Here is a 26,880-nt window from a genome sequence, read left to right as displayed (position 1 = left end):
CCGCGGCCCGTCTCCTGGGAGGGCCCTCCCCTCTAGGCGCGTCTTCCGAGTGGGGCCCCAGGCGGAGGCTATGGCGCCCTGGGCGCTCCTTAGCCCTGGGGTCCTGGTACGGACCGGGCACACTGTGCTGACCTGGGGGATCACGCTGGTGCTCTTCCTGCACGATACCGGTGAGCCGGACCCCGCGCCACCCGGGACCCATCCGATCCCCCGTGGTTCCCCAGACGTTTGAGTCTCACTGGGTCCCCTGCCGAAGCTCCAGAGACCCTGGAATTCAACCCATCTCCGCCAGCCCCTGAGGCCCTTTCCCCGTTTGTCATTCCAAGAATTTTCCACCTAATACCCAGCGAATCCCTAATTAATCCTAGCATCTTCCTGATCCCGGCCAGAGGCCCTGTCCTTCCCAGGACCCACGCGATGGACACCAGATCTGATGACCAACTCAGCCCCCTTTCTCCCCTGATCCCAGGACCCATCCGATCCTTCCCAGGAATTGACTCCCAACCTTCCCTCCGTGAGATCAACTAGATCAAAGACTGGCATCACGCCCAGCCCTGTGGCCACTAGCTGCCCAAGCCCAGGCTCCCCACCCTCAGGCAAGAGAACACCTAACAGGGGAGTGGCCTGTCCATGTCCCCATCCTTGCTTCTTGCCCTAGCAGTCCCCTTTCACCCCACCAACCCTCCCCGACTTCCATCACCTCTTTAGTCGCCACAGGCTGCCTCCAGCACAAGTTGTCACCCTCCCTTGCTCACTCCCATTCACGGCATCCCCCACACCTCCCTCCGTGCTTCAGCCTCAGACTTTGGACTGGGAGTGTTCTCACTTTCCTCCTAAGACTTTCTCAAGTCTCCTCCCTGGTCTTCGCTCTTTAGCCTAAAACCCTTTTCAGTCTCCCCATCAGAAAGGATCCCCCAACCCCCCATCTCTGCCCGCTTTGGCAGTCAATGGGCACCACCGTTGTTCACTCTGCTCTGGCTGCCTCACACCTTAGCCTCCGCACCCCTGCCCCACCCCCACCAGTCCTCAGTCACCTCTGTGGACTGGACGCTTCCTGGCCTGGGCCGCCTTCGTGGCCCTCCTTGCAGCATCCAAGAATCCAAGCCTGCCGGCCCCGCCGGCCTCTGTCTCTGTCCCATGTGCATCTCAGACCTGGTGGAGCCAGAGGCAAGGACCCCTCCTTCCTCTCCCCCACATCCAGTCAGGCCTGGTCCCTTCACCCCCCTACCCTCATTGGTCCATGCCCTCTCCACTTGTCCTACCTGTGCCCTGGCCCAGCCATCTTCCTATCCCTCCTGGGGAGCCCTCTGTGCCTCAAGACTTCCGCTCCGATCCGCCTACCCTCCACTGGGAAGGTTTCCAGAAACAGGTCTGACCCTGTAACCTTCCATGATTCCCTGCTGCCCCCCAGAGAGCACTGACGAACTCCTGAACCTCTGCACCTTACACAGCAGATACGTCTGACCACTCACCAAAACCTATCTCCAGGCCTTTGCTCAATCAGGGACATACTCCCCACCTCCAGCCAGACCCATCCCCAAATGCACCTTCCCCCACACACCCTCCTGTTCACCGGGCCGGGCCTTACCCTCCTCCTCTGGCCTCTCCAGCACTGCGGCAGTGGGAAGAACAGGGGGAACTGCTCCTGCCCCTCACCTTCCTGCTCCTCGTGCTGGGCTCCCTGCTGCTCTACCTGGCTGTGTCACTCATGGACCCAGGCTATGTGAACGTCCAGCCCCAGCCCCAGGTAACTAGGGGGCCCCTGGGGACCTGAACCTCTCCTCCTACCAACATGGGATCCAAGGACCAGTAACAGTCTCATTCCGGGCTCCGTGTGGAGGGCTTTTGGGGGGCATCTCAGTGCACCCTCTTGCCAGCCCTAGAACCCCATCCTACAGTGAGGAAATTGCCAAGGCCCAGAGAGGGTAGCAACTGGCAAAGGTCACACAGCCTGGCTTGGTCCAGGGCATTGTGCTTTACTCTACCACCTCCATTATACACAGGATGGGTCCCAAGATGTGCCTACCAGTGCCATCTGCCTCCCAAGGGGCCCTATCGTATGCTCTGTCCCCCATTTTCAGGAGGAGGCCAAGGAGGAGCAGACAGCCATGGTTCCACAGTCCATCCCCCTTCGGCGCTGCAGATACTGCATGGTGCTGGTGGGTGATGCAGGGACTTCCTGGGATGGGTCACGGGCAAGGCTGAGACTGTCGGACCTCCTCCTACCCCTGTGCCTTGGCCTCACGTGTCCAGGAAGCCCCACCCCCCCAGATTCAGGCCCCAGCCTCCTGCCCTCATCCCTTCCCTCACTGTTGGGCCCAGAGGGGAGCTATCGTTGAGCTCGCCTCCCTTCCTGCCCACAGCAGCCCCTGAGGGCCCGACACTGCAGGGAGTGCCGTCGCTGCGTCCGCCGCTACGACCACCACTGCCCCTGGATGGAGAACTGCGTGGGGGAGCGCAACCACCCACTCTTCGTGGCCTACCTGGCGCTGCAGCTGGTGGTGCTTCTCTGGGGCCTGTGCCTGGCATGGTGGGTCCCACCACTGCCCTGCTGGGGCGGGCGGGCAGGCTGCATGTGCCCACAGGTGTGTGCAGCCAGGGCTCCCTCTTCAGGGGCCTCAGACCCTCTCCCAAGTGGCCTGCCCCACTGGGCTCCCCGAGCTCTGGGCCCCCATCCCTTTGCCGCCCTGCAGGTCTGGCCTCCGATTCTTCCAGCCCTGGGGACTGTGGCTGCGGTCCAGTGGGCTCCTGTTCGCCACCTTCCTGCTGCTCTCCCTCCTCTCTGTGGTGGCCGGCCTGCTCCTGGTCTCGCACCTCTACCTGGTGGCCACCAACACCACCACCTGGGAGTTCGTCTCCTCGCACCGCATTGCCTACCTCCGCCAGCGCCCCAGCAACCCCTTTGACCATGGCCTGACCCGCAACCTGGCCCACTTCTTCTGTGGATGGCCCTCAGGGTCCTGGGAGGCCCTCTGGGCTGAAGAGGAGGAGGAGGGTGAGGGCAGCAGCCAGGCTGTTTAGGGTCGCAGGAGGCGAGCCACCATCTTGTGCCTGAGAACCAGAGGGCTGACCCCAAGCACGTGGGGCCCCTCACTTCCGCCCAGGCCTCCAGCTTCAGAACAGAGTGAACAGCAAACCCCTGCCTGTGCGGGGTGTTCTGCCTCCCGAGGGGGAAGGGGCGGAGGAGGGCCTGTGTGGGGCCAGGGCACCAAGGCTGGGCTTCTGAGAGCTGCCCCACCCCTAAGCCAGAATGTCTCCAGTGTGCAGTTTTATAAATTTAATAATCCATTAAACAAGTCAAGTATTAAAAAACCAAACCAAACCACTCCTCACTGTGCCACCCTTTCTGGCCCAGGTCTGGCTGGGAGGCAGAGGAGGGGCAGGCGGCAGGGAGGGGGAGTACTCTGCCCAGCACCACACAGCTCGAGCCCTGAGGGCAAGGCCTGGGCCTCCCGGGCAGGGCGTGCAGCTGGGCAGACGGGGTGGGGGTTGGGGGGCCACTGAGGCTCTAACAGTCTGGGTGGTAGGGGGCAGGGCCTCAGGAGAGGCCCTCAGGGCGCCAGGAACCGCTCGGACACGAAGTCGAAGTCCCGGAAGGCAGCCTGTTGGCGGGCGGTGAGGGGGCTGCGGGGATCGGGTGGGGTGAGGGCAGGCGGCAACCCCGTGAACTCGCCCTCGAAGTACCGCAGGTCCGTGGGGCCACGGAGCGTGGGTGCAAAGGGCGGCTGGACGGCGCGGGCGAGCAGAGCCTGCCAGTCTGTGGTCTGGGGACAAGGGCAGAGGTGCCTGCGGCCACACAAAGGCTGCCCAGTGCTCCCTGGACACCTCCCGCCAGGCCAGGCCGCTGGGACCACGGCACCACGGCCACTCACCCCGAAGAAAGGCTGTGTCTTGATCTCCTCGGCATCCTGCTCACCCGCCCCCAGGCGCTTCTCCGGGCACTTCTGGAGAAGCTGGCCAGGACAGGTGCTCACCGAGGGTGCTCAGCCCCGGCTCCGCCGCCTCCCCAGCCGCCCCCATGAGCCATGGGGCCCCAAAGGTGACGGGTGACCACCAGCCTGTGCGCCGAGAGCAGCCGTCCAGCCCAGCCCTGGCCCCTGCAGTGATTACCTCCTTCTTTTTATAAATAAAGTTTAAAAAAATCCTCATCAAAGGATATGTTCGATGATTTTCAGAGAGAGAGGAGGGGAGAGAGAAATATTGACCTGTCCCCTCCCATACATGTCCTGACCAGGAACCGAACCCACAGCCTTTTGGTGTAGGGACAGCGTTCCAACCCACTGAGTAGCCTGGCCGGGAACAGGGATTACCTTCTGAATGAGCTCAAGCCCTTGCGAGGACAAGAATCGCGGGCACGGTGCATCCGCATTGACGATGCAGTCAAACACCTCCTCCTCGGTGTCCCCCGGGAACGGGCACTGTGGGACGGGGGCTCAGCAGGGTGTGTGGGCCACCCCTTCCCCACCCCCCCGGCCCGGAGGACCCAGCAGCCCAGGTCCGGCTCTCACCTCGCCCACCAGCATCTCGTACAGCAGCACACCCAGCCCCCACCAGTCCACGGCCCGTGTGTAGGCCTCCTGGGTCAGCACCTCAGGGGCCAGGAACTCTGGGGTGCCGCAGAAGGTGCTGGTCCGATCCCCAAAGCCAATCCCTGCAAACCAACAGCCACGCCAACGCTGGCTCAGTAACCTCTGTGGTTGTGAGAACTGACAGCCAACCCTTAGGTCCCCGTGTACGGACTCTGTGCCAAACCCTGCCCCCTACTCTTGGAGGTGGGGATGGTTTTTATGCCATCTGAGGGAGGAGGGAGCTGAGTCTCAGCCAAGCTCACATGTCAAGGTCACAAAGAAAGCAGAACCAACCGAGTGCCTTCTCCCAGCTCTGAGCACAGGCTCCCCCTTGGGCCAAGGGCAAGCTAGGGCTCTTTAAGAGCTTGTAGGGCGGGAAGGAAGCACCTCATTCGTCCCTGGCATGAGGGTGGCCGTGGGGAGATTTCCCAGGAGACGCCTGCTGGCCTGGACCGGAGGAGGAAGGCCAGGGGACACAGGGTCCCGGACTGGAGACACCCACCTTCCTTACACAGCCCGAAGTCTGCGATCTTCAGGAAACCCTGGGCATCCAGCAGCAGGTTATCCAGCTTCAGGTCCCTGCGGGGGAGGGGGGCAGGTCGAGGGGACCCCTGGGACAGCTGCCCAGGAGGAGGGCAGCACCTGCCCCCTCGCCGCTCCCCCCGCATCTCAGGGCCAGGTTACCTGTAAATGATCTTCTTCTCATGTAAGAACTGCAGCCCCAGGACCACACAGGCCAGGTAGAACCTGGAGGGGGTGTAGGGGGAGCTCAGGCCCAGGTCTTGGGGGGAGGGCAGGGAACCACAAGGATGGCCACTGCCAGGGGACCCTCAGCTTTCCCCGCCACAGTCAGATGGGGGACGAGCCCCACGCCGGGGCTGGGTGTCTTGCAGGGAATAGCCCCAAGATTGTCCTAAGGTTGCTGGTGGCCAACAGCACACCCTTCCTGGGAACTCAGATTGTGCCAGGGACGATGCCGAGCTCTCCCGCCTTTTTCTCCCTCCCTGCTCCCAGCAGCCTGAATGCCTGTCTTTCACTTGAGGACCTGAGACTCCAGGTAAGTGACGTGCCCAGGGTCACACAGCTAGTGGCAGAGCTGATGAGCCCAGACACCCGTCTGCTCTCTGACCGACAAGAAGTAACTCCAGGGGCAGGCCACTGACTGTTGCCTGGCCGCTGGGCTCCGTAATTCATAAACATTGTGCTCGTGTATGCAACAAGCTTCCAGGACTGTTATTATAAAGCCAATTCATAGCTACATGAACTGAGGCTCAGAGTGACAAATGCTGTGAGAGTCGATAAAAAGACTTTGAACCAAGGCCTTCCCGACTCCCTGCTCTTCTGCTGATGGGTGCCTGGAGGCAGCAGGGTGAGGGGCCCGGGGAACAAGGGAAGGCTTGTTGGAAGAGGCAGGCAAGGGGGATGGAAACCCACCGGGCCTGGGGCTCTGGGAAAACATCCTCATGGATCTGCATCATGAGGTCACCGCCCGGCGCAAACTCCGTCACGAAGCAGGCGTGGCTGGCGGTCTGGAAGCAGGCAAGGAGCGACAGCAGAAAGGGGTGCCCCGTGCGGCCCACAGCCTCCAGGATCCGCTTCTCGCAGTACAGGCTACAGGGGGTGTGGGTTTCAGAAGGCAGGGAAACCTCCCCCGCTGTCCCCTGCCACCCCCAGGACACCCCAAGCTCAGTGTGTCTTCCGTTGGAATGCCAGGCAGCTACGCAGAGTGAAGGTCTCTGTGTGTCGGGGGCTCACGTGGGTCATTTAACCTGCACACCCACCACTGTCCCATTTTACAGATGAGGAAACTGAGGTGCAGAGATGCGAGGGGACCTGCCCAAGGGCACCCCATTGACTGCAGGTGCTAGGAAGAGAACCTAGGCCTGGCTGGCCCCAGAGAGTCGCCACTGCGAAGCCCCAGGAACCTCCTGGTGCCAAGAGCCCAGGCCAGCCACCCGCCCCCCCCCCCGCCCCCCAGCCAGGTGCTCCACGGTGTCACTGCACACCTCTCCATCTCGTCCCGGCTCAGCACCTCCTGCTTCTTCAGTGCTTTGATGGCGTAGTACTGCCCCGTCCCCTTGAACTGCACCAGGAGGACCTGGGGACCAGAGAGAGGCTGGGCTCCAGGTGGGCGGTGCCGGGGAGCCTTTACACCCCCCACCCACTACCTAACGACCACAGTGTCCTCCCAGCTCGTGTGCTGAGGGCTGCCCGCCCTCTCCACTGCACCCTCCTCAGTCCACTACCTTCCCGAAGTGGCCCCGACCCAGCACGGCCAAGCAGCGGAAGTCCTGAAGCCGGGGTGGTTTCCTGCAAGAGAGAGGGCACAGGAAGCCCCCTGGGACAAGGGCTGAGCCTCCACCAAGAGCTGCTCCGAGCCCTCTCTGGCCAGTCCGGCCTGTCCCCACAAGCAGGCCTGGAGAGCCCGGGTGGGGCTCCTAGGACAGCAGTTGCCTGGAGTCTGGCGTACAGCCGGAGCGCAGTCATGTTGCTTCAGCCCTGGCTGGGTAGCTCAGCTGGCTACAGCGTCACCCTGATATGACCAAGTTGTGGGTTTGATCCCCGGTCAGGGCACATACAAGAATTAACCCTGAGTGCGTAAATAAGTGGAACAACAAATCAGTGTTTCCCTCTCTCTCAAATCAATAAATAAAAATCTTCAATGATAATAATAATGATAATGTTGGTTCAGAGAGTCAGAACCTGAGAGCAAGCCAGTGAGTCTGCCCAGCAGCCACGGGATGATGTTTGAATGAGTGCGCAAACTGTCAAGCCAGCAGATGATGTCTCAGACGGGAAGGCAAGCCTGGCCAGGGTACCTGGCAGCTGAGGCTGGTGGAGACGGCCGGAGTCGAGTCCTGGGCTCCACGTGGGGGCGTTTGGTGCGCTGTGAGGGCAGAGGGGCTCAGGGCAGAACAGGGCTTCCTTCCTCTCTCCCTCCGGCTCAGCCACCCCCGGCCCAGCACCCCCAAGGCCGCCAGCCCCCTTACCGGTGTCTCCTCGAGGGTTGGCTCCCGGGGCAGGTAGAGGCGTGGGGGCTTGGGTGGGGGCTTCATCTCATCTCCCAAGGGGGTCTTCTTGAGTGGGACATTACTGCGGGGAGGAAGCAGACACAGGGTGGGACACAGGCAGATGGAGTAGCTGTGGAGGAAAGGACACATAGCCACGTGGACAGATAGACAGGGTGAGAAGGTGAGCCACAGGGACAGACAGACAGACACTGACAGTCCCCAGAGAGGTGGACCGCAGAGCCGCAGGCAGTCTGGGGTGCGGTGGCTCCTCACCTGGGCGAGGCAGGGGCGGCGGCCCCCCGAGGTGTGGCCGGGGTCTGGGGGCACCCTTTGGGAGGGCTGACCGTGCTTGGGGAGCTGCAGGGGGGCAGCAGGTTCATGACCAAGCGCCCCCAGGCTGCCACGCTGAGGTTCATCTGGGAAGCCCTCAGGAAGTCCTGACCTGGAACAAAGAGGGGTTCAGTCCCAGGGCCCCCGACACCCCGACCTCTTCCCTACACGCACAGTCCTCTCCTGCTCATACCCCTGCGTTTAGAGAAAATGCGTTTCTGCCTCTGCAGCCGGGGCCTCCTCTCAATGACGGGGTCACAGAAGGTTACCTGTGGGAGCAGAGGGTGGTGCTGAAGGCCAGTCCCCTCCCATCCCGCCTGCCATGGGCACCTCCCCCAGCTCCAGGGTCGCAGCCTGAGCTCCCAGTGTCAACAGTGCAAGAGCCAGAGGGCCCAGATAGATTCAATGTCTTCATTGGAACCAGTGGGGAAACTGAGGCCCAGAGAAGCAAGACACTTGCCCAGGGTCACACATGAAGCAGAACAGTCAGGACAAAGACTCAGGCTTCTAGATCCCCATGAGGTTTGCAGAGGTGGCCTGGGAATCTGTTCTTGGAGACCCCTCCCTCTGGGTCCCCATCTCTGCTCCTCTGCTCAGGGCAGGGGGTGGGGTCATACTGTCTCCAAGGTCCCCTAGCTCTAATGGAGCCAACAGCCCACGAGGTCAGAAGGCAGGGGTCAGTGGGCACCTGGGCAAAGAGCAGCCCCTGTGGCACCAAGTTGAGGGTCAGCTGGTGACAGGCATTGTCCAGGAAGTCCTCCAGCCGCAGGAAGGCCACGCCACACAGCTGTCGCCAGTCTCGCCAGTGCACCCCGACCTCCAGCTCTCGGGCCTGTATCAGAAAGGTCAGGCTAGAGACGGAGGCACGATGCCAGCCTCTACCCAGCTGGCCTTCCACCACACATCCTGAGGTCACCCCTGGCCTCACAAGGGCCAGCCTCACCCGCTCCAGGGGGATGACAAAGGTCTGATCCCAGGACTGCCTGGTCACCGGGCCCCAACCGGTCTGGCCCACAACACGATTGTCCACCTTCAGCACGGCCAGCACCTCATCTGCAGGGCCAGAACCTGGGCTCAGGGCAGGCTGGGACCGGGGGTCCTTTGCTTCCCCCCACAACTCCCTGCAGACCCCTACTCACTGGCCAGCTCGCCTCTAGCACGCTGCTGCCTGGCCCTTCCCCGAAGCCAGCCCTGCGAGGGGCTCCCAGCCAGTGCAGCCACAGGGGATCGGCCGGGCACAGCTGTCAGCAGCTGCTCACAGCCCAGGAGGCGGACCTGCAGCGTCCCTGTGGGAGCACGGCGGGAGGGGGAGATGTTGTCAGGTGCCATCCTCCCGGGGCCACTGCCAGCAGGCCCCTGGAGCCTGAGAAAGGCTTCCTTCTCCAGGAGATGGCTGAGCCCCAGCTGCCCACGAGAGGCCTTCGCAGCCCCTGCCACCCTCTGTGCGGACCGGCCCGCCCGCCCCCGCCGAGCCCCAGCCATGAGGTGGGGGCAGCAGGGACCCACAGACAAAGGAGTGAGACTCAGACCTCAGCCAGGCCGCGTGGAGCCACAGTGCGTGACGCCATGCTGCCCCGGGCGCAGGATCTGGGGGGCCGGTGGCACAGGTGAGAGCTTGGGGAGCAGGAAGCCTGGCTGCCTGTCCTACTTGCCCCTCCTCCTTGGGCCTCAGTTTCCCCATCTGTACAGAGGAAATGAGTCCCAGCCCTGTCCAACCTCCCACAAGAGGTACAAAGAGTGTTTTGCCAACCAAGTGGACTCGGTTTTAGGGTCACTAGACTTTGTCCCTCAAAGGAGAGAAGAGGCGGCAGGACACTAGCCATTTTTGAGGAAACAAACTGGGCCAAAGAGCACCATCGAGAGTCCAGGCCTGCGGGTCACGCTCTGAGGGACCTTATCAAAAAGGCAGGTGCCAGGGTTGGAAGGTTCCCTTGGGAAGAACGGAACTAAGGTGTTGCCAGGACACAGGATCTGCAGTGGCCCCAAGCAGCTCACTTCGAGGCCTTCAACGAACCATCTCCCCTGCCCTTCCCAACTCGTCCAAACCCCACACGCTCTTCGAGTCCAAGCTCAGACACCGTCTCCTCCAGCAGGCATTCCTGATTCCCCAAGGCCAGGTGAGGGGGCCCGTCTGGCCCCTGAACTTCCCCTTCTCAGCTCTGATCTCGATGGGATGGGCCCGTGTGCCCCTGCACCATGTCTGAGCAGAAAGGCGTGGAGCCCTCTCACGGGTGCTGTGTCCCAAGTGGGAAGCTCAGGGCTTCCAAAGTCGGCCCTCCAAGAGTATTTACTGATTGCAGTTCAGCTGCCACTATAAGGAGACAGGTCCAGCTTGGGAGAAGAAAGGACTCTGTACTAGTCCCTGCTGCCCAGGGCTGTGAGCTCCCTACCACTGACACTTTCAGCATTACCATGGTTACTCATCGAAATAATCGCTTCACTGACAGAGCGCTAACTGTGCCCGCAGAGTGCACACTGCACGCGGCAAACAGCCACTGCACTTTCACAGCAACCCCATGCTGTAGGTGTTGGCATCACCCCCACTTTACAGATGGATAAACTGAGGTTCACAGAAAGGATGTCAACTGCCCAAGGCCACAGAGAGGGGGCAGTGGGGCCAGGATTGGAACCCTTCTCCAGCGCTCTTCCCCACCGTATCTCCGAGTCCTTTCTGGAAGGGAAGGAGAGCTCTGAGGTGGGAGGACCCCTGGCTACCTGTCATGGCGGTGGGCTTTACAAGCGTCCCTGAAGGCGGAGGGTTCCCAGACACAGCGGTCCGAAGCTCCCGGGCCACTCTGCCACGCAGAGGGTGGGCAGGAGGCAGCCCTTCCAGCAGTTGCTCCAAGGCCAGCCGCAGGAGGTCCAGTTTCTGGGAGGACTCCTGTAGCTGGGCCTGAGCCTGCAGAAGGGACACAGGCCCATGGGGTTTGGGGACATGGGAGCAGTGCCCCAGGCCACTTCTAGACACCCCCATGAGGTCTAGACAGAATGAGCCTCCTGTTTCCCCACTGCCACCCCACACGGCCACGTCCATGGGGCCTCCTGCCATTACAGAGGGAGAACGGGAACAAGGAGACACTCAGAGGAGTGACCGCGGGAGGGGACGGTGGTCTGACCTCAGCCAGCGCCTTGCGGTCCTGCGTTCGCCGGCTACCCAGCAGCTTGACCACATTCTTGGCACCCTTGGCCACGGCAGCCTCAACGCGCAGTCGGTGCCTCAGCTCCTCTGCCAGCAGCTCGGGACCTGGGAAGAGGGTCAGCCCTCAGGCCTGTGCCCCACTCTGCCCTGCCCGTCCCCGCTTCTCAAGGCCTCACCTGGCTCGGGGGCCCCACTGGCCTCCAGACTGCTAATCTTCATTCGCAGCAGGGCCACCTTCAGCTGGCTGTCCCGCAGCATCTGCTGGGCAGCTGCCAGGAGTTTCCTCCCCTAGGGGGTCGTGACATACACTAGCCCAGAGCCTCCCAGGTCAGACCAGGGACTGCAGCCAAGCCCCCCCCACCCCCCATCAGGCCAGGAGGGAAGCCAAGTCTCCCTCAGTAGGCCAGACGAAGAGCCAAGCCTCCCTGGTGAGATGAGGTCTGGGGCAGAGCCTCCCCATGAGACCAAGATAAGGGCTGAGGTCAAGCCTCCTCCAACCTATCAGGACTGAGCTCCCCACCTCACGCTGGGGCTGGGGCTGGGTCTGGGGCCGGGCCTTCCCCCCTAGACTGGGAGCTTGTGTTGTGGCTTTTCTGTTAGCCTGGAGGTGCGAGCCATGCCTTTCCCCACCAAGCTGGAATCTGGGACTATGCCTCTCCCATCAGACTGAGGTTTAGGACTGTGCCTGCCTTACAGGGTCAATGCCTGGGGGACATTTCCTTTCCAGATCAGAGGCTGGAACAGCCCCTCCCTGAATAATCTTAGGGCCAAATCTCTCCACCTCAGAGCCCAGGAGCCTTACCTTGGGCGTGCCGCTGGCATAGGTGTGGGTCATGTTCTCCGCCCCCTGCTTTACCTTCAGCTCCACCTGCAGCTGTCTCTGTAGAGCCTCCAGGTGCCGGGCCCTTGGCTGCTCTGCCACAGGCTGGGGTCCTGGGGCCATGGGTTCTGCAGGCACAAAATGTGGGGCCCATGAACCCCTCCCCCACAGCCCAGCTCTCTCCTCCCTCCTGCCCTGGAGGGGGGCTGCCCAAGGAGGCTCTGGGAGTGGTCAGGCCGAGGAGCTAGACTCTCCCGGGGCCTCCCGTGCCCAGGGGTCTGCCCAGACTGCACACACACCAGCCGCGGGGCCCGGCAGCAGGATGCGGGTGTGGAGCTCCTGCAGCTCCCCGTGCAGCTGCTCCAGACGGCGGTTGGAGGACCTGAGCAGCTGCTGCACGTGGCCCAGGTGGCGGCGGTCCGTGGCCACCCGCCGCAGGTTCTCCACACCCTCCTTGATTTTTAGCTCCTTCTGGATGGCCCGGCGGATCACCTCTTTCTCGTCCTCTGGCGGCTGCTGGCCAGCCCCAGGCTGTGGAATGGCAGAGGAGTATGCCACTCAGTGCCCACTGCGGCCAGCCTCAACTCACCAGACAGTGGGGGAGGATGGTGCGACAGCACCCAGGACCCACACACAGGGTTTGGGAAGAGCCTGGGGCTGCAGAGCTAGCCCCCTGGGCCAGGTGGAAACCCCAGGCTCTGTATGCATCCAGCCTAGGCTTCTTTCCTCTGCATTAGAGAGAAGGGTGAGGGGAAAACCCATCACAAGTACGTGGTGCTACTGGGCATCAGGGTCTAACAGCTGTGCATACATGAACTTGTCTATCCCGACAGCAACCCCAGGGGGTGGGCGCAGTCATCATCCTCACTGTAAAGGTGAGGAAACAGACACAGAGCAAGGTTGCGTGAGATGCTCAAGGTCACGACACAGAGGAAATGCCACCCCCTGTGGGGCCCCAGCCCCTCCCTGCCAGCCACGCTTCATCAGGCTGCTGCTGGAAGGATGGGGGGTTCGGGTGAAGATTTGGGGCCAGGAAAGAGGCTAGGGGTTCACTCAAGGTCAGAGGCAGCTGGAGGCCTGAGCAGGGATTAGGACTGTTCCCCTGATGCCTCAGGTGGCAAAGCAGAGACACACAGAAGGACTGGGAAGGTCTCCGGGGACCCACGGCCAGCTCAGCTCCCAGGAGGAAGTAGGCTTTCTCATGACTTCACCCCAGGTTGGGGCAAGGAAGAGGCCCTTGCAAACCTGAGGCGCCGAAGCTGACCTCAGCCCAGGGTAACCGGTGACAACTCCCAGGGACTCTCACACCTTACCTCTCGGCTCGCCATCTCCTGAGCCTACTGGAAGGGTAGCCACCCCAGCCTCAGGGACCCCCCACCCCCACCCCAGGCCTCTGTGCCCTGCTGGCCAGGCAGTCAGAGGGGAGGGGTGGGGCTCAGGAAATCCTTTGCCGGCTCTAGGCAAGAAGGCCAGAGCCAAAAGCCTGAGCAAACAAAGATCCCATGGAGCTGGGGGCCCGGCCACCGGGGTCCTGAGTCACCCAGACGGCCACTGCTGGGCGGAGGTTCACAGGAAATAGGAAAATGTGTACAAGTCACCGCTGGAACAGGCGGAGGGACCTCCGGAGGAAAGGGGTGGGAGGGAGAAGTGAGCCCTGAAGGCTGCCTAAACACATGGGGGTGGGGGGCAGCGGCACTCAAGGAGCCTAGTGGGGGCCACCTCACCCTTGAGCATGGCCCAGCCTCTGTCTGCTCTGGGCTGGACTCCTGCCCTGTGAGCACACACCTCCCCCATTTGCTCTGGACCAGAACACCATCTCTTCCTCCACAAAAACAGATATTCACACAGCCTTGGCCGCTGTACCCACACGCCTATTGCCCAGGTCTGGAAGGAACCCAATCCCCTTACCTTAGGGCTGGAACCCTCTAGGTACTCGCAGGTTCGCGCCCAGGCGCTGAGCTGGGCGCCTCCGCCTGGAGACAACACTCCTCGCGGGCTGTATTCTCTGGGAGGGACCCCCACCCACCCAAGTGCGCCCAGAGGCCCCTTCTCCCGGCCCACATGCATTCTTCTCCCGCTAGGTCGCTCCAGAATGTGTCCGCACGGACCTCCCTTTTGCTTTTCCTCACTGATTCCTACTGGCCTTAGAGTCCTACCTGAAAGGAGCTATTTTAGGAAATTTTGGGGCCCACCCTGGTGGCTCTGACTGAGGATTGAGACGAGCTCAAAGGCTGGCCTGGCTGGAAGTTGTGAGTCACTTGGAGTGATTTGGGGACATTTCCAGGGCATGAACGACTCACCCCCAGTGCTGCGGGTGCGAAGGGGTAGGGGGACACAGGACAGGAGCTGGTAAGGGACACAGGGCGAGGCAGGGGACACCGCCGGAGCCTCCCCCCGCCCCCCTCGGCCGCACCCGCAGCCCGGCCTCTCCCGGAGCCGTTCACCTGCCGCGGGGCCCCCTCCTCCATGGCGCCTCTCCGACCGCTGGGCCCCTCCTTCCACAAGCCGGGTTCCGGAAGCCCCGGCCCCTCCGCGGAGACTTTCAAAACTTGAAACTTCCCGGGGAAGCAGCGCCGGAGTGGCGGGATCGGGCGCCCCCTCCCGAGGTCCGCTGGCCTTTCAGGTACCTGGGATCAGCGCCGCCACTCGGCCGCGCCAGGTTGGCTCTCGGGACTCCATCCCGAACCCGAGGCCACAGCGCCTCCCCCGGGTCCGACGTCCCCTGGGATTTCGGACCCCGCGCCCCTTCTCCTGAGGCTGTAGTTCCCTCTCGGTGGTACCGACCCCCATCCGGGATAGAAGGGCAAGAAGGGGCATTTCCCGGCTGGGGTTCTCTGGTTGCCCCGCCGCGTGCTTAGAGGGGCGGGTCCGAGTGGAGACAGCGCCGCCTGGCGGCCGCGGCTCTGCCTCTGTGATCTGTCCACTCCAGGACGGGTCTGCCCCCTCTTCCTCGGAACCCGTCTGTGACCTGGCTCCGCCCCTAAAGGTTTTTTCCTTTCAGATGTCGTTGGTGTAAGAAAGGCTAATCCCCATCCTGTCGCTCGCACGACAGCTTGGTCCTTGTCTAGAGTCACTGTAAAAACGTATGCTTCTGAAAAACACAAAGCCTCACCCAAGTCAAGCCAAATTACAAATCGCTGGTGGATAAACTGGGACTCGCAAGCTCCCACCACTTGACCCAACCGGAGCTTTCTGGTTCAGGTCGAGCCACTGTCCCACCTCCGCCTTGAAGAGACCTTCTAAAGGGAAACCCAACCCCAGCTGGTGTGGTTCAGTGGTTTGGGGAGTCGTCCCTGAAACGCCAAGGCCATGGATGCAGTTCCCGGTCGCGGCTCAGGCCAGGGTTACTGGGCTAAGTCCCCAACTGATCGATGTTTCTCTCCCTCTCTCACCCTCCCTTCCCCTCTCTTTAAATGTTTTTTAAAAAGTGAAGACATATTCACACCCTGTGAAATAATCACCAGCTCAGGAAACTAACCACCCGCACTCGACTCCGGGCAATGCTCACCCGAGTAGGAAATCCTGCCCGAACCATCTCTTGTGACCCTGTGCTCACTAGCATCTTGTGCCAGGGCTTCACTGAGAGTAGCCATGTCCCAGGGGCCAGAAGGGTCCAATATTGAAGGTGGCCTATTGGCGGACTTGTAATAGGCGCCCCCTCTGCCCCCACCCCCACCAGTGCTTTTTATTGAGGCAAACCTGTGTGTTCTGTTCCACTTCGCTCTGACCACCTCCCTCACCACAAGCTGGGAACAGTGAAACTGGCACGCCCCCGGCAACCCTGGGTCATTGCCTTTGGGGACACGCCTGCGCTTCACGACAGGAGGTTTGTGGATATACATATCAGCGTTGCTGAGGGGTAAAGACGAACACATAGTAGGCTCTTAATTTAAAAAATTTGATTGAAACATTTGTCGTTCCACTTATTCATGCATTCAGTGGTCGTTTCTTTTTTTTTTAAGATTTTATTTATTTATTTATCTTTAGAGGGGAAAGGAGAGAGGGAGAGAAACATCAATGTATGGTTGCCTTTTGTGCGTCCCCTGCTGGGAGTTGGCCTGCAGGGAACTGGCCTGCAACCCAGGCATGTGCCCTGACTGGGAACCGAACCGTGATCCTCTGGTTCAAAGGCCTGTGCTCAATCCACTGAGCTACGCCAGCCAGGGCCAGTGGTCGTTTCTTGTATGCCCTCTGACCAAAGGTCAAACCCACAATCTCCATGCGCTGGGACAGGCTGGCACAGCTGCACCAGGGCACACAGTAGGCTTTCAACTGGGAGTTATCATCAGGGTGCCCGGAGCGAGACGTGATCAGCCGTAATTTAGAGGTATAGAGGATCGGTTTCTGACTGCGGGCCATCACAGGCTGCGGGGGAAACTCGCAAGGCTCCTCCACTCGGGAGGTGGTGTTTCCCGTCCGGAGGATCACTTATCCACTCCTGCATCCAGAAAGCCAAACTATGTCAAGAACTCAGTTTTCCAAATTCACTGAGAAGCATCTCACTGCCTCACTTGTCCTGGAGGGAAAATTCAGAAGTAGAATCCATCTACCTTTTTTAATGAACCCCGGGCTGGACGTACCCACAGAGAAACGAGGTGGGAGTCTGGCCAGGTAGCCATGCTGCATGTCTCAACGGTGATGTCAAGTAATGAAATTTTAACTCTTAGCAAAACTGAAGTTTCCATTCAACACACATCGGATGGTGAACAGTACGAACCACCTCTCCAGGCAACTAGCTGTTAACCTGTACAACCATCAGACTCAGAGGAACCTCCATTTCCCAGCAGGGTACACAAGGAAACACTTTCCCCTCTCTATACTCATTATTCTTGCTATTACAAACATCAATCCATCTACATTTAGATTTGCCTCCCTTGGGTTAGGAACACGTAATGTCACCAACTAATCAAGTTGGCACACACCTCTTTTAGATTCAAGTTCCAACCTGGTTGGTGTGGCTCAGCAGACTGAGTGCCGGCCTGCGAACCTTAGGGTCTCGGTTGGACTCCCAGTGAGGGCACACACCTGAGTTGGGGGTGCAGCAACCAATTGATGTATTTCTTACACATTGATGTTCTTCTCCTTCTCCCTCCCTTCCCCTCTAAAAGTAAGTAACATCCTTTTTTAAAAAATCCTTTTAAAAAAGCTTTTTAGAGAGGGCAGGAAACATCAATGTGTGGTTGCCTCTCACACAGCCCCTGCTAGAGACCCATCCTGCAACCCAGGCATTCGATTCCCAACCCTGGGAATCGAACTGGCAGCCCTTTGGTTCACAGGTGGGCACTCGATCCACTGAGCCACACCAGCCAGGGCAAGTCCCTGCTATTCTTGTTCTAATCACGAAACTGTAGCCCTTTCCTTCAGACCTGTTAAAGAGTAAATTCATGTCTTTCATAAGTCATATAAATACCAGACAGGGAATGGCCACTGCCCTGGTTGGGGACAGTTTTCAAAAGATGTCCTCTCTAAATGATTAGAAAGGCTCTCATACGTCTCCTTAAGGACTTGCCTTAATCTTCAGGAAACAGTCTCCCTCCACCATTCGCATTAGAATTCCATTCTTGCAAAAGCCACAAGGGGTTCACAGAAAAATTGAACAGAAGTCAGAAAACCCAAATCTTTTCCTGAGACCAAGTGAAACTGTGAAACCACTCATTACCCAGAAGTAATGATGAGAACTGCCAGGTCAGATCTGTCCTGGAACCCAACTGTCCAGGAATCCTCTGAAACCCCAGTGGTCCCCCAGATTGAGTCAAGAACTGATGACCTCTACAGCCAAGCAGCCAACCCAAATGCAGGCCAGATGTAAAGCAATTAGTCAGCTCTTCAGGACACCCAGATACTGCGCGCATGTGCGCCATTTACACACTACCTTTCAGAGCCAGGGCCGGGCAAGAGCAGTAAGGGCCTGTTAGGAAGGTCAGAGTAGTTACATCTTCAGAAACCAGGACATCATTGGAGAACACAACGTTAACCTCAACTGCAGGGGTGAACTAAAATAGAATACTCCGTAAGGTTTCGAAGTGACCGTAAAGACACGTTAGGAGGTTCTGTCTTCTATGCCCCAGTTCATTAAAGCTGCCCTCACAAGCTCAGCATAGCGCAGCTCGGAAGATGTCCTCTTCCCCGAGAAAATGAAAAAAGCTATTTGCTCTTTCTCTTTAAATGTCCTTGTACCCAAGGAGCTTTGTCATTTGTCTAGCACTTCCCAATTTGCCTAAGGGCCACCCTAAGAACTCCCCTTGCAACTGGAACAAAGCACATGGCTCCTCTGCTTCCCAGTGCCCTGAGGTTGCCACGTCTTCGCAGGGCCTAGCAGCCCTCCCTGCAGCCCCAGCCCTCCCGGGGGTCTAAGGGGCGACTTCAACGGCTGATAAGAAATTACCTTTGGTGCCTTTTCCCCTTGTTCCCACATTCTCATAGTGGGATGGAAGCATAAAATTCAACTCCACGTAGCCTACCACCTAACAGTTCGAGTTCCCCAGCATATATAAACATCTTGGTAAGCGGCAACTTTGTTCCCAGAAACACAGGCTTCCTTTGCGCACGCGTGTATTCATTTGACTTCTGCTCAGAACTTACTAGATTCAGATTAACACAGTGTATATCATGTCTCGTACATACCTTTCTGTGTAGAGGTTACCTGTGCTATACTTACTGCTTAAACTTTTTGAGAATTTCCCCACTCCCATCGCTATGAACACAAATGACGACAAAAACTTGCTTACCAACTAAATCCAAAAGCAAGAAACATTTGTCTACAAAACAAGGAGAATGACCCCAGTCAAAAAAAATCTTTATGTTCCTTTATTGGAGCAAGATTCCTGACCAGTACACAGCGATGTGTTCACCAACAGAGACCTGTGCAGAAATTACATACTATCCATCTAGACAGGTTTTCATTTCACTTTGCCTATTGATGGGATAGTTCCATTTATAAAGTTTTATACACCAAAAAGCTTTGAATTTGACCAGGCTGTCCATTAATTAATCTCTGAAAAAGTTAAGTGGCATTTAATTTTAGCTATATTTTACAGCATTAAAAAGCATAGGCATTAGGTAGCTTCTCAAAATGTTGGTCTTTGCACAACAGCATTTAGCAGACAGAGCGGAGTCCATCTCACCCAGACTCACGGAGACAGACGGGTCTCACTTGAGAACGATACGCTAAAATAGCTGGTACTTAGAGACACAGGAGTCCTGACCTGAGTTTAACCACCAATTTCGGACTTCTTACTGAGCGAGCGCCTGTCTTCTCGGCCACACTTTATAGTCCCAATCAAGACACGCCAGCAATAGCCCCATGTGTATGTAACTCAGCTTTACGAGCACCAGGTCTGGCGGTGGTGGCAGGCACTGTTATTATATCCAAGTAAATATAGATCCTTTTTTAAAAATGCCAATCTGAAATACAAAATTAAGTGTACAGCACACTCAGAACTGAGTTTTGAGCAATCTGGTATATCCCAAATGATTTGAAGATTTTCAAAAACTGATAGCAAATTGTACTCATGATGTTTCCCGACTATGGAGACATTAATACTTCAATTCAAATCCCTCTACTCAGACCACGTCGCCCTGGAGTCAGCCTGCGACGCACGTATCAAAAAATATGGTTAGGTTGACAGAATTTGACAGTATGTTATACAAGTCAATCTTAAAATCTGTACTGAGAGAAAAGCATCAAATTCTTTGTGTACACATTTAGTTTTATTGTAACAAAGCAACTGGTACACTTTTAACGTTTAAAACTGAGCATCATCTTCCTTTCCAGTGAAACAAAAAGAAAATTTAAAAATAAACAGGAACAAAATTACAATAGAGAAATGTCAATTCTGAATAAGATCCTACAAGGTTCTGCTGATTCTCCCATTGAGTGGCAGGGCTCAAGTCATCATTAGGAGAGAATTTTATTTTAAAAGTGTCATCTTAAATTGCAAGGATGTCCGTTAACATCACGATTAAACATGCCAAAGGAGAAGCCGTGTTGTCCAAATGCCCACTTACCCACCCAAACATCTCAAACCCACCCTTTGCTGACCTTCTATAACCCCCTTTTTTTTAAAGGTTTTTTTTTCTTTTTTTAAACAAGAGAAAGTAGACAGATACATGTTGGTAAATGCTAACTGTCCATATTCACATAGAGACACAGTGTAATCTCTGAGCCCAATATACAGAGAAAGGAGGAAAAAAGCTAGAATTCTATGCACGACTACACAGGGGCCTAGCACCTTCCAGCTTCCAGCAGAGCTAAGGAGGCGGAAGGTTTTTCTTTTTTCCCACAGAGCACGGTGGTGTTGATTCCATAAAGTTTTTGTCAAGATAGGAAGGGATAAAAATGAATTTGGAACAGAAAGGGGCAGAGATTCTTTTCCCACTGTATTCTGCTCAAGGTACATCCCCCCCAAATCAGGTGAGAACCATGGTGTAGAAGAGAGAAAAGAGACCTCAAAAACAGGGAGACTGAGCACAAAAGGAGGGGGGGGGGAAGGGGGGAAAAAAAAAGACGGCAACTTGCTCCCAGGGACTGGAGAAAATTAAAAAAGGCTGGAATCCATCAGTGTTCCATTAGTCATCTTCTCCTTCATCTTCCTGTAAGGGGAAAAAGCGGGCAGTTAATCTTCAGGGTTAATTCTGGAGTCATTCCCCACCACTCACAGGGACCGTGGACCCCAGACCGTAACACATACAAGGGCATCTAACTTTGTGAACCACCCATCACACCCCACGCCTTGATCTTGGCTCCAAGACCCCGGCATGTTATTTCAAATACACGCAAATTTGTCATTTGGAAGATTCCTCAGTCTGCCCAGTTGCACTCTCCCTACCACTTGTAGTAAGTACTGGTGAGGGAAGGACAGGACTGAGCAGTCATACAAACTAACCACGAAAGCAGAACTGATTCAATCAGATACAATTAGCTCGTCAAAATTTCTTCCAACCTTGGGACAACAAAATAGTTTTATCTTTTCTACATTCTCCCATGATGAGTCCAGCCAGTTTCACTTTGCAACATTACCTACCTACCTACCTAACTACATACACGTATCTTCCAAAGTAACAGCGTGAATAAATAAAGGTTATCTTTTGGGACTTATCCAAAGTTTCTTTTACCTCTCCTTCCTCCCCCTCATCATCATCTTCGTCTTCTTCACCTTCATCCTCATCCCCTTCTTCATCAATATCTTCCAACCCTTCCTCCTCTTCATCGTCATCATCATCTTCTTCTCCTTCCCCTTCTTCGTCATCCATATCAGGGACCTTAGGGAAAAAAACAAGAGTTGTATCAAAAACTCACTTTCAAACAAATGAGACGAATGCAACCTTGAATGTACCCTGGCTGGTGTGGCTCAGTAGATTGAGCGCGGGCCTGAGAACCACACGATCACGGTTCGATTCCCAGTCAGGGCACATGCCTGGGTTGCAGGCCAGTTCCAGCTTCCCAGCAGGGGACGCAGGAGAAGCAACCATACATTGCTATTTCTCTCTCTCTCCTTCCCTTCCCCTCTAAGATGAATAAATAAAATCTTAAAAGAAAAGAAAAAAAAAGCAACCTTGAATGAATAAAAAGTTCTCAACTCACCAAGTAGTACTGTAATGGATTTGGCCAAATATCATCTTTGATGACTTCTCCTAACTCATCTGCACCTGCATCAGAGTGGTCAGTAAACCAGGTAAAAAAGCTCTCTGGTTCCTCATGCTGCCTCTTCCTGCTGGCTTTGTTCTGCGTTTGACTTGAACGTTTCGTCAAATCCTAAAGGAAGATGAAGAACTTTGATACAGGCTCTCTACAAGACCTATATAGTCCCTATAATTTAAACAGTAACATTTATAACCCAAAGAACAAAAAATGAACTTCAGTATATTATCAACACTATTATTCTAATCCAGAAAAAATTACAATATAAAGAGAATTTTATGTCTACAAAGTCTATTGTTGAATTTGTATGACTTCTTGAAAAGATACCATCTAAATTTGGCTTTTTCATAAAATTAGTTCCACAACCAGTCTAACAGTGTAATAATCTAAATATTTTTCTGGGGCCTCGGGAGTGGGCGGAGGTGAAAGAGGGTATGGGGAGATAAATGGTAATGGAAAAAAATACAATTAAAAATGAACTATGAATTATATATCTCAAAAATAAAGCACATTTACTAATTAAATGCAGGCATAGATGGATCCCGGGAAGTGGCCTGCCATTTGAAGAGCTAGGTCACCAATTAAGAAACCAAACACCCTAGCCTCTTTCTTTAAACACTTGTTCTATGGTTTATGAGAAATCCAAACTATTACATTTAAGTTTTTTTAGAAAATATTTTAAGGATTTGCATTAACACATTATCAGAGCACCAAGTATTGATAAACGAATCAGCCAAACCAAAACACACAAACACTTCTGCCCAACAAACTCTTCAAATACCTTTCCCGATTTCCATTTGATTTCAGTGGACTTCGAAGATGGATCGCCACTCTCGTTCAGATGAAATTCTTTGGAGAGAACTTTATTTTCGAAGTAAGGATTTTCATCAAAATACTATAATAAATGATCAGAGGATTAAAAACCAATACAAACAGCTCTTCTAACCAATTTCCACAGTGGCAAACGAAAATTGCAACACTTACAAAATCTATTCTGTAACCTGATTTAATATCTTCAAACTCTGTCACTTCGACTCTTGTCAAATAATGCAGCGCCTCTTCATCCTCTTCCCCAAGCAGTGCAGACACTAGACCAGCAAATTACGGGTCAGATGAATATTGGGCAAGCATTGAAAAGCAACTGAGGTGTTTGTTAAAGCACTGTAAAACTCCCCAAATTTAGTGAGCATCTTTGCTTTCATAAATCCATTAACTAATAACCAAATGGCTCAGCATGTTTGGGCTATCACTACCATTTTATCAGGAAACCAAAAGAAACCCTCAGTTAGAACACACTCTTCTAAACAGACAGAAAACATTAATTACAAGCCTCTCCTAAGTGTTTCAACCTCTGCATGTAACCAACGTGCTGGACCAAGTCCTCATTCTGCCTAACAAGGGGACACCCCACACTCCATAATGCTCTGCCGTGACATACCTTGTGGATGGTTGACAAAAGTTGTTACCCAAAAATTTGGGATTTTGGCGATCAATTCTGACCTCTTCTGAAAAAATGGTTGGCGGAGTTTGTTATATTTCTGTTCTACTTTCAAAATCTCCTCACTGGCTTGTTCATTAAGTCTGAAGCAAATGAAAAGACATGTTGACAGCGATGGTATTTAATAAATACAGAAATTGTTGAAACTACAAAATATTTTTTGTTAGCTTTAGAACAGCACAAAGTATCTACTTACAATAACCAAATCACCTTGAGTTTTCTACCTGTAAACTCAAGTCAAAACTAAGATGGCAAGTTAGTCTGCGTTAGGCACTCAACAATCGGCAGTTCTTAAACTGAAGTGCCTGAGCCAAGCACTTTGGTAACATTGTATATCTACTGCAAGTGCTCCGACACCAGGCTAGCTCCAACTCTCTCCCTGCGGATCAAGGGGAAGGCAGAGTGCTAGTCAAGTAACAAAGTTACAGGGCAAGGCAGAGCAACACTGACGCCACAGCGCTGTCAGAAGTCCATGCACTGCAATTCGGAAAGTTTGTAGCCTTTGAAAAGCAAACCCAATCTTTTACAAGGTCAATGTACTTTCATTAAAAGCTTTTTGGTGACTACAAATATTTTAGAGAATTACCACTGAATCTTCATATTTCCAACTAAGTTGTAACTATCTACACTTAGCCAGTGGATACAGATTTAACCATACTTTCAAAAATCACCAGACCTTAAGCTGCATTTCAGAAAACTTCTAGAAAGTAAATTAAGAAAAACCTTACCTGTCTATTTCATTCTGTACTTCATCAATGTGTTCAATTGCTTCTTGCTGTTCTTTTTCTGCAAGAAAAAGGTACATAAACTCAGTACTAGAAGATACACTGAACTAGCTTTCCTGATGGTAACACCGTCTTCCACGAGTTGTATCTACAAGGTTGTTTGCAAAGAGAAACTGCCTACAAGGCAAGCCCTCCACGTGTTCATGCAGGTAGTTGACAGATTACTTTTTAATTCAAAGACCATTCACAAACCACGCTACACGCTATCTACTAGGCTATTCACAATGACTCTAGCACTTTTTAAAGAGTCACATTACAAAAAAAGGACGGATTGTTAAAGATTCTATTATGAAAGATACAGAACAAACCTTAGAAACTCACTGTTGTTACACTGTATACCTGCAACACACTAGCACCAGCTGTTAACCAGAACAGAGTAAGTAACCCACGACAAGAACAGAAATCAGGACACCACCTATCTCGGTGGAAGAACCACACTTTATGGGAAGCTGAAAATAACTTCCCAGTACCTACAATTAAAACACCAGACACGCGTACAAAGACAGGGAAGGGTCGCAGAACTACCCTACCATCGTCAACACTCAACTTCCCTTGTTAGAACCCCAACCCAAAGATTCCTATCCAACCTTTCTCCCCCTCCAACCCAATTTCAGGCGGGCTGATCTCAAACGTGGCCCAACACCTTGGAGCACACCTACAGGGAGCCAATCGTGAAGTGGGAAAACTAGGAGCCACAGCAGGGAGAGGCAAAAGAGGTGCGCTCGGAAACGGTGCCCCTTTGTCCGGTAAAGGCCGCGAAACCTACACGCTAAGTGGGCGTGAAGGGGCCTGGGCGCGCGGCCCATTTCCGGTAACCACCCCGGGGGCCGCAGCCCCCTGCCGGGAAAGCCTTCGCGGAAAAGGCAGGCAGTTCCCCGAGAGCCATCGTAAAGATCCTCGGACACCCTGGTCTCCACGCCAGGGTTCTCGGCGCCCGGCCGCGACGGGGCGGCCGCCCCACGTGGGGAGAGCCCGGGCCGACCCGAGCATCCTCCGGGGCGCCCCGGGCCCGACGCGCCGCTGGCCGCGTGCTTCCCCGCGCCCCCACCCTGACCCAGCTCCAGGCGGAGGGACGCGCGGGCGCCGGTCTCCGGGTGGGGATGCGGGGGTGCGGCCCGCGGGCCGGGCGCAAAGGGGGAGCCGCGTGGAGGCCCCGGCGCGGGGCCGCGTCCGGCCGCACCATGTGGCGGCGGCGGCGGCTGATGGGAGCGAGGCATCATGGCGGAGCACAATAAAGAGAGGCTTCTCGGGAGGGAGGGAGGGGGAGGAGAGCGAGGGAGGGGGGAGAGGAAGGGGGGGGCTCCTCCGCCCGCGCCGAACAGGCCGCAGCGCCCCCGCCTCGCGGCGCCGTCCGCCGCCGCGGCGCCAGCCCGGCCCCGGCCCCGCGCGCACAAAACGGGCGCCGAGACGCGCGCCGGCCCGTCCGCCGGGCGCCCCCAGCACGCCTCGGGCCCCGCCGGCGGCCTGCGGGCCGGGCGGGCGGCGAAGATGGCGGCGCGGGCCGGCCCCCGCCTCGCCTGCTCCTCACCTGAGGTCTCGTCGGCCCCGTCGTGGTTGGAGTTGAGCTCCTTTTTACTGACTTTGGCCGCCGGCGCCGACATGGTGCTGCTCCGCGGTCGGGGGGGGGAGCGGGGAGGGGGAGAGGAGAGATGGGAAGGCGAAGGGGGCGGGCAGCGGCTTCCCCTCACGCCACACGCGCGGGCGCTCGCTCGGTCCGGCCGCCTCCTCCCGGCGCCCGCTCGCTCTCTCTCCCCCTGGCTCGCGCGCGCTGCCCTCGCGCCCTGACGAGGAGGGAGGGGCTGGGGCAACGTGCCGGGCCCCGGCCCGTGTCTCCTGCTTACGAAGGGGAGGCGGCGGCGGGAGGGAAGCGGCTGGGCTCCTTCACTCACGCTCCCCGCTCCAGCTCGCTGCTCGTTCTCCCTGAGCCGCCTCCTCCTCCTCCACCTCCTCTCGGCTAGGGGCGGGCGGTAGGGCGCAGGCGCGCCAGGCCCGGCGCTCAGGCCCCGCCCCAGGCCGGAGAGGCTCGCGCCGCCTGGCCATTGGCTGGAGCCCCGGGACGAGGGGGAGGAGCCTCGGCGAGGAGACACAGGGCCTGGCGAAGAGGCGGGAGGAAGGAACGCGGCGACGTACGGGGCCGCCCCCCGCGCGGCGTTCCCCCTCCCCCGCTTTCCCCTTCTCCAGCCCGACCCGGGACATTTGCGCGCTAGGCGCGCGGCGGTCGGAGAGGCGGGGCCTCTCCGGGCCGCGCACAGGCCCCCCAGAGGGCGCATCACGTGGTGTCGGAGCTGCTCCCCCTCCTCTGTGAGAGAGGGGTGTCCGCAGCCCCCTGTAAGTGCAGACCTCCTAGTAACATTGGAACCCAGAAATCCATTCACTCCCCCCTCCCGGGACACTGCTGGGACATCCCTCTTAGACTGGGGAGGAAGGCGACACTTCCATCCTGTTTTCCAGATGGGGAGGCTGCTACCCCGACTCACTGGGGCTTGTTTGCAAAAGCCTGAAGCTGTCCAATCCACTCACAGGGCCTTTGTCTGGCTTTCAGTCCAAGTTCTGCCCAGTAGTCTGTGTGCCCTTGGGCAAGTCACTTTTCCACTCTACCTATTTATGGTATAAAGTTATAAAATGCGAAAAAGGCCGACAAATGCAAAATTATAAAATGCAAGAGAAGGCTGTACTGAAGTGGAAGTCCTCTGAAGGCAGGGCGGCCGGTCCTTTTGGCCCAACCCAGTGCCTAACACTTTCAAGAAACCGTACCTAGTGCGATTGCGCAGCATGCAGGACGCAGCTGATGAAAGGGTACAAAAGTGTTAGATTCATTTTGCCTTAAGAAATGATAGGCCTGCTTTTAGAGACCATGTCTTCAACCATTAGGTAAGGCCAAGGCACTTGTTTAAAATAACGCTTTCCAGGTAATACAACGTACCTCACTCTACTCCTGACTCCAGGGCCCCAGGACATGGACCCCAAAAAGCTTCCCTGAGTGTGTGCAATTGACAGTGTCTTTATTGTTCAAAATGATCCATGGTGAATGATCGATAAATGTTAAATAGTTTGCATCCAGTCCACGAGTATAAAATACAAATACCTTC

General features: G+C 56.1%; 3 protein-coding genes across 7 annotated transcripts; 1 reads left to right on the top strand and 2 right to left on the bottom strand.

The window, feature by feature from the left end:
* The first annotated feature begins 28 nt into the window (after positions 1–28).
* ZDHHC12 (zDHHC palmitoyltransferase 12) lies at positions 29–3,312 on the top strand. 5 transcript variants are annotated; one of them, XM_037036941.1, is made up of 5 exons: positions 31–170; positions 1,611–1,747; positions 2,082–2,159; positions 2,367–2,530; positions 2,694–3,312. In XM_037036941.1, exons 1-5 carry the CDS (start codon positions 71–73, stop codon positions 3,019–3,021), a joined length of 807 nt encoding a protein of 268 aa, XP_036892836.1. In that variant the 5' UTR covers positions 31–70; the 3' UTR covers positions 3,022–3,312. The 5 variants fall into 5 exon arrangements, with proteins under 5 accessions (XP_036892834.1, XP_036892836.1, XP_036892835.1 ...); XM_037036940.1 differs by having other exon boundaries at positions 2,364–2,530; XM_037036943.1 differs by having other exon boundaries at positions 2,364–2,530; positions 2,716–3,012.
* On the bottom strand, positions 3,263–14,697 carry PKN3 (protein kinase N3). The gene is made up of 22 exons (XM_037036934.1): positions 14,313–14,697; positions 12,168–12,399; positions 11,851–11,996; positions 11,225–11,336; positions 11,026–11,153; positions 10,625–10,808; positions 9,049–9,195; positions 8,853–8,962; positions 8,598–8,741; positions 8,103–8,178; positions 7,853–8,021; positions 7,559–7,661; positions 7,388–7,455; positions 6,815–6,878; positions 6,575–6,666; positions 6,003–6,179; positions 5,253–5,315; positions 5,071–5,147; positions 4,509–4,651; positions 4,311–4,418; positions 3,873–3,953; positions 3,263–3,764 (listed from the first exon to the last, which is right to left on the bottom strand). The coding sequence occupies exons 1-22, from the start codon at positions 14,334–14,336 to the stop codon at positions 3,552–3,554; spliced, it is 2,661 nt and encodes an 886-aa protein (XP_036892829.1). The 5' UTR covers positions 14,337–14,697; the 3' UTR covers positions 3,263–3,551.
* A 3,962-nt stretch (positions 14,698–18,659) lies between these two features.
* On the bottom strand, positions 18,660–25,759 carry SET (SET nuclear proto-oncogene). The gene is made up of 9 exons (XM_037036556.1): positions 25,633–25,759; positions 25,320–25,396; positions 23,735–23,792; positions 22,947–23,089; positions 22,493–22,596; positions 22,290–22,403; positions 21,452–21,622; positions 20,983–21,129; positions 18,660–20,460 (listed from the first exon to the last, which is right to left on the bottom strand). The coding sequence occupies exons 2-9, from the start codon at positions 25,390–25,392 to the stop codon at positions 20,437–20,439; spliced, it is 834 nt and encodes a 277-aa protein (XP_036892451.1). The 5' UTR covers positions 25,393–25,396; positions 25,633–25,759; the 3' UTR covers positions 18,660–20,436.
* Between the last annotated feature and the right edge of the window lie 1,121 nt (positions 25,760–26,880).

The sequence above is a fragment of the Sturnira hondurensis genome, unplaced genomic scaffold, assembly GCF_014824575.4.
Source record: "Sturnira hondurensis isolate 20B ecotype Veracruz unplaced genomic scaffold, ASM1482457v3 Scaffold0022908, whole genome shotgun sequence".
Classification (NCBI taxonomy): Eukaryota; Metazoa; Chordata; class Mammalia; order Chiroptera; family Phyllostomidae; genus Sturnira; species Sturnira hondurensis.
This window is presented reverse-complemented; position numbering and strand designations above follow the sequence as displayed.

What these genes read in the sequence shown, in the direction of transcription:
- ZDHHC12 (XM_037036938.1), top strand. Translation starts at nt 71, where the DNA reads ATGGCGCCCTGGGCGCTCCTTAGCCCTGGGGTCCTGGTACGGACCGGG. An exon ending in GCTCTTCCTGCACGATACCG is followed by an intron (nt 171 to 1,610) that starts GTGAGCCGGACC and finishes TGGCCTCTCCAG; the next exon opens with CACTGCGGCAGTGGGAAGAA. An exon ending in ACGTCCAGCCCCAGCCCCAG is followed by an intron (nt 1,748 to 2,081) that starts GTAACTAGGGGG and finishes CCCCATTTTCAG; the next exon opens with GAGGAGGCCAAGGAGGAGCA.
- PKN3 (XM_037036934.1), bottom strand. Translation starts at nt 14,336, where the DNA reads ATGGAGGAGGGGGCCCCGCGGCAG. An exon ending in TTGTCATCCCCCTGGAGCGG is followed by an intron (nt 8,742 to 8,852) that starts GTGAGGCTGGCC and finishes TTTCTGATACAG; the next exon opens with GCCCGAGAGCTGGAGGTCGG. An exon ending in CAACCCTCGAGGAGACACCG is followed by an intron (nt 7,456 to 7,558) that starts GTAAGGGGGCTG and finishes CTGCCCTCACAG; the next exon opens with CGCACCAAACGCCCCCACGT.
- SET (XM_037036556.1), bottom strand. Translation starts at nt 25,392, where the DNA reads ATGTCGGCGCCGGCGGCCAAAGTCAGTAAAAAGGAGCTCAACTCCAAC. An exon ending in TTTTGTCAACCATCCACAAG is followed by an intron (nt 22,597 to 22,946) that starts GTATGTCACGGC and finishes TTGCTGGTCTAG; the next exon opens with TGTCTGCACTGCTTGGGGAA. An exon ending in CAGGTTACAGAATAGATTTT is followed by an intron (nt 22,404 to 22,492) that starts GTAAGTGTTGCA and finishes CATTTATTATAG; the next exon opens with TATTTTGATGAAAATCCTTA.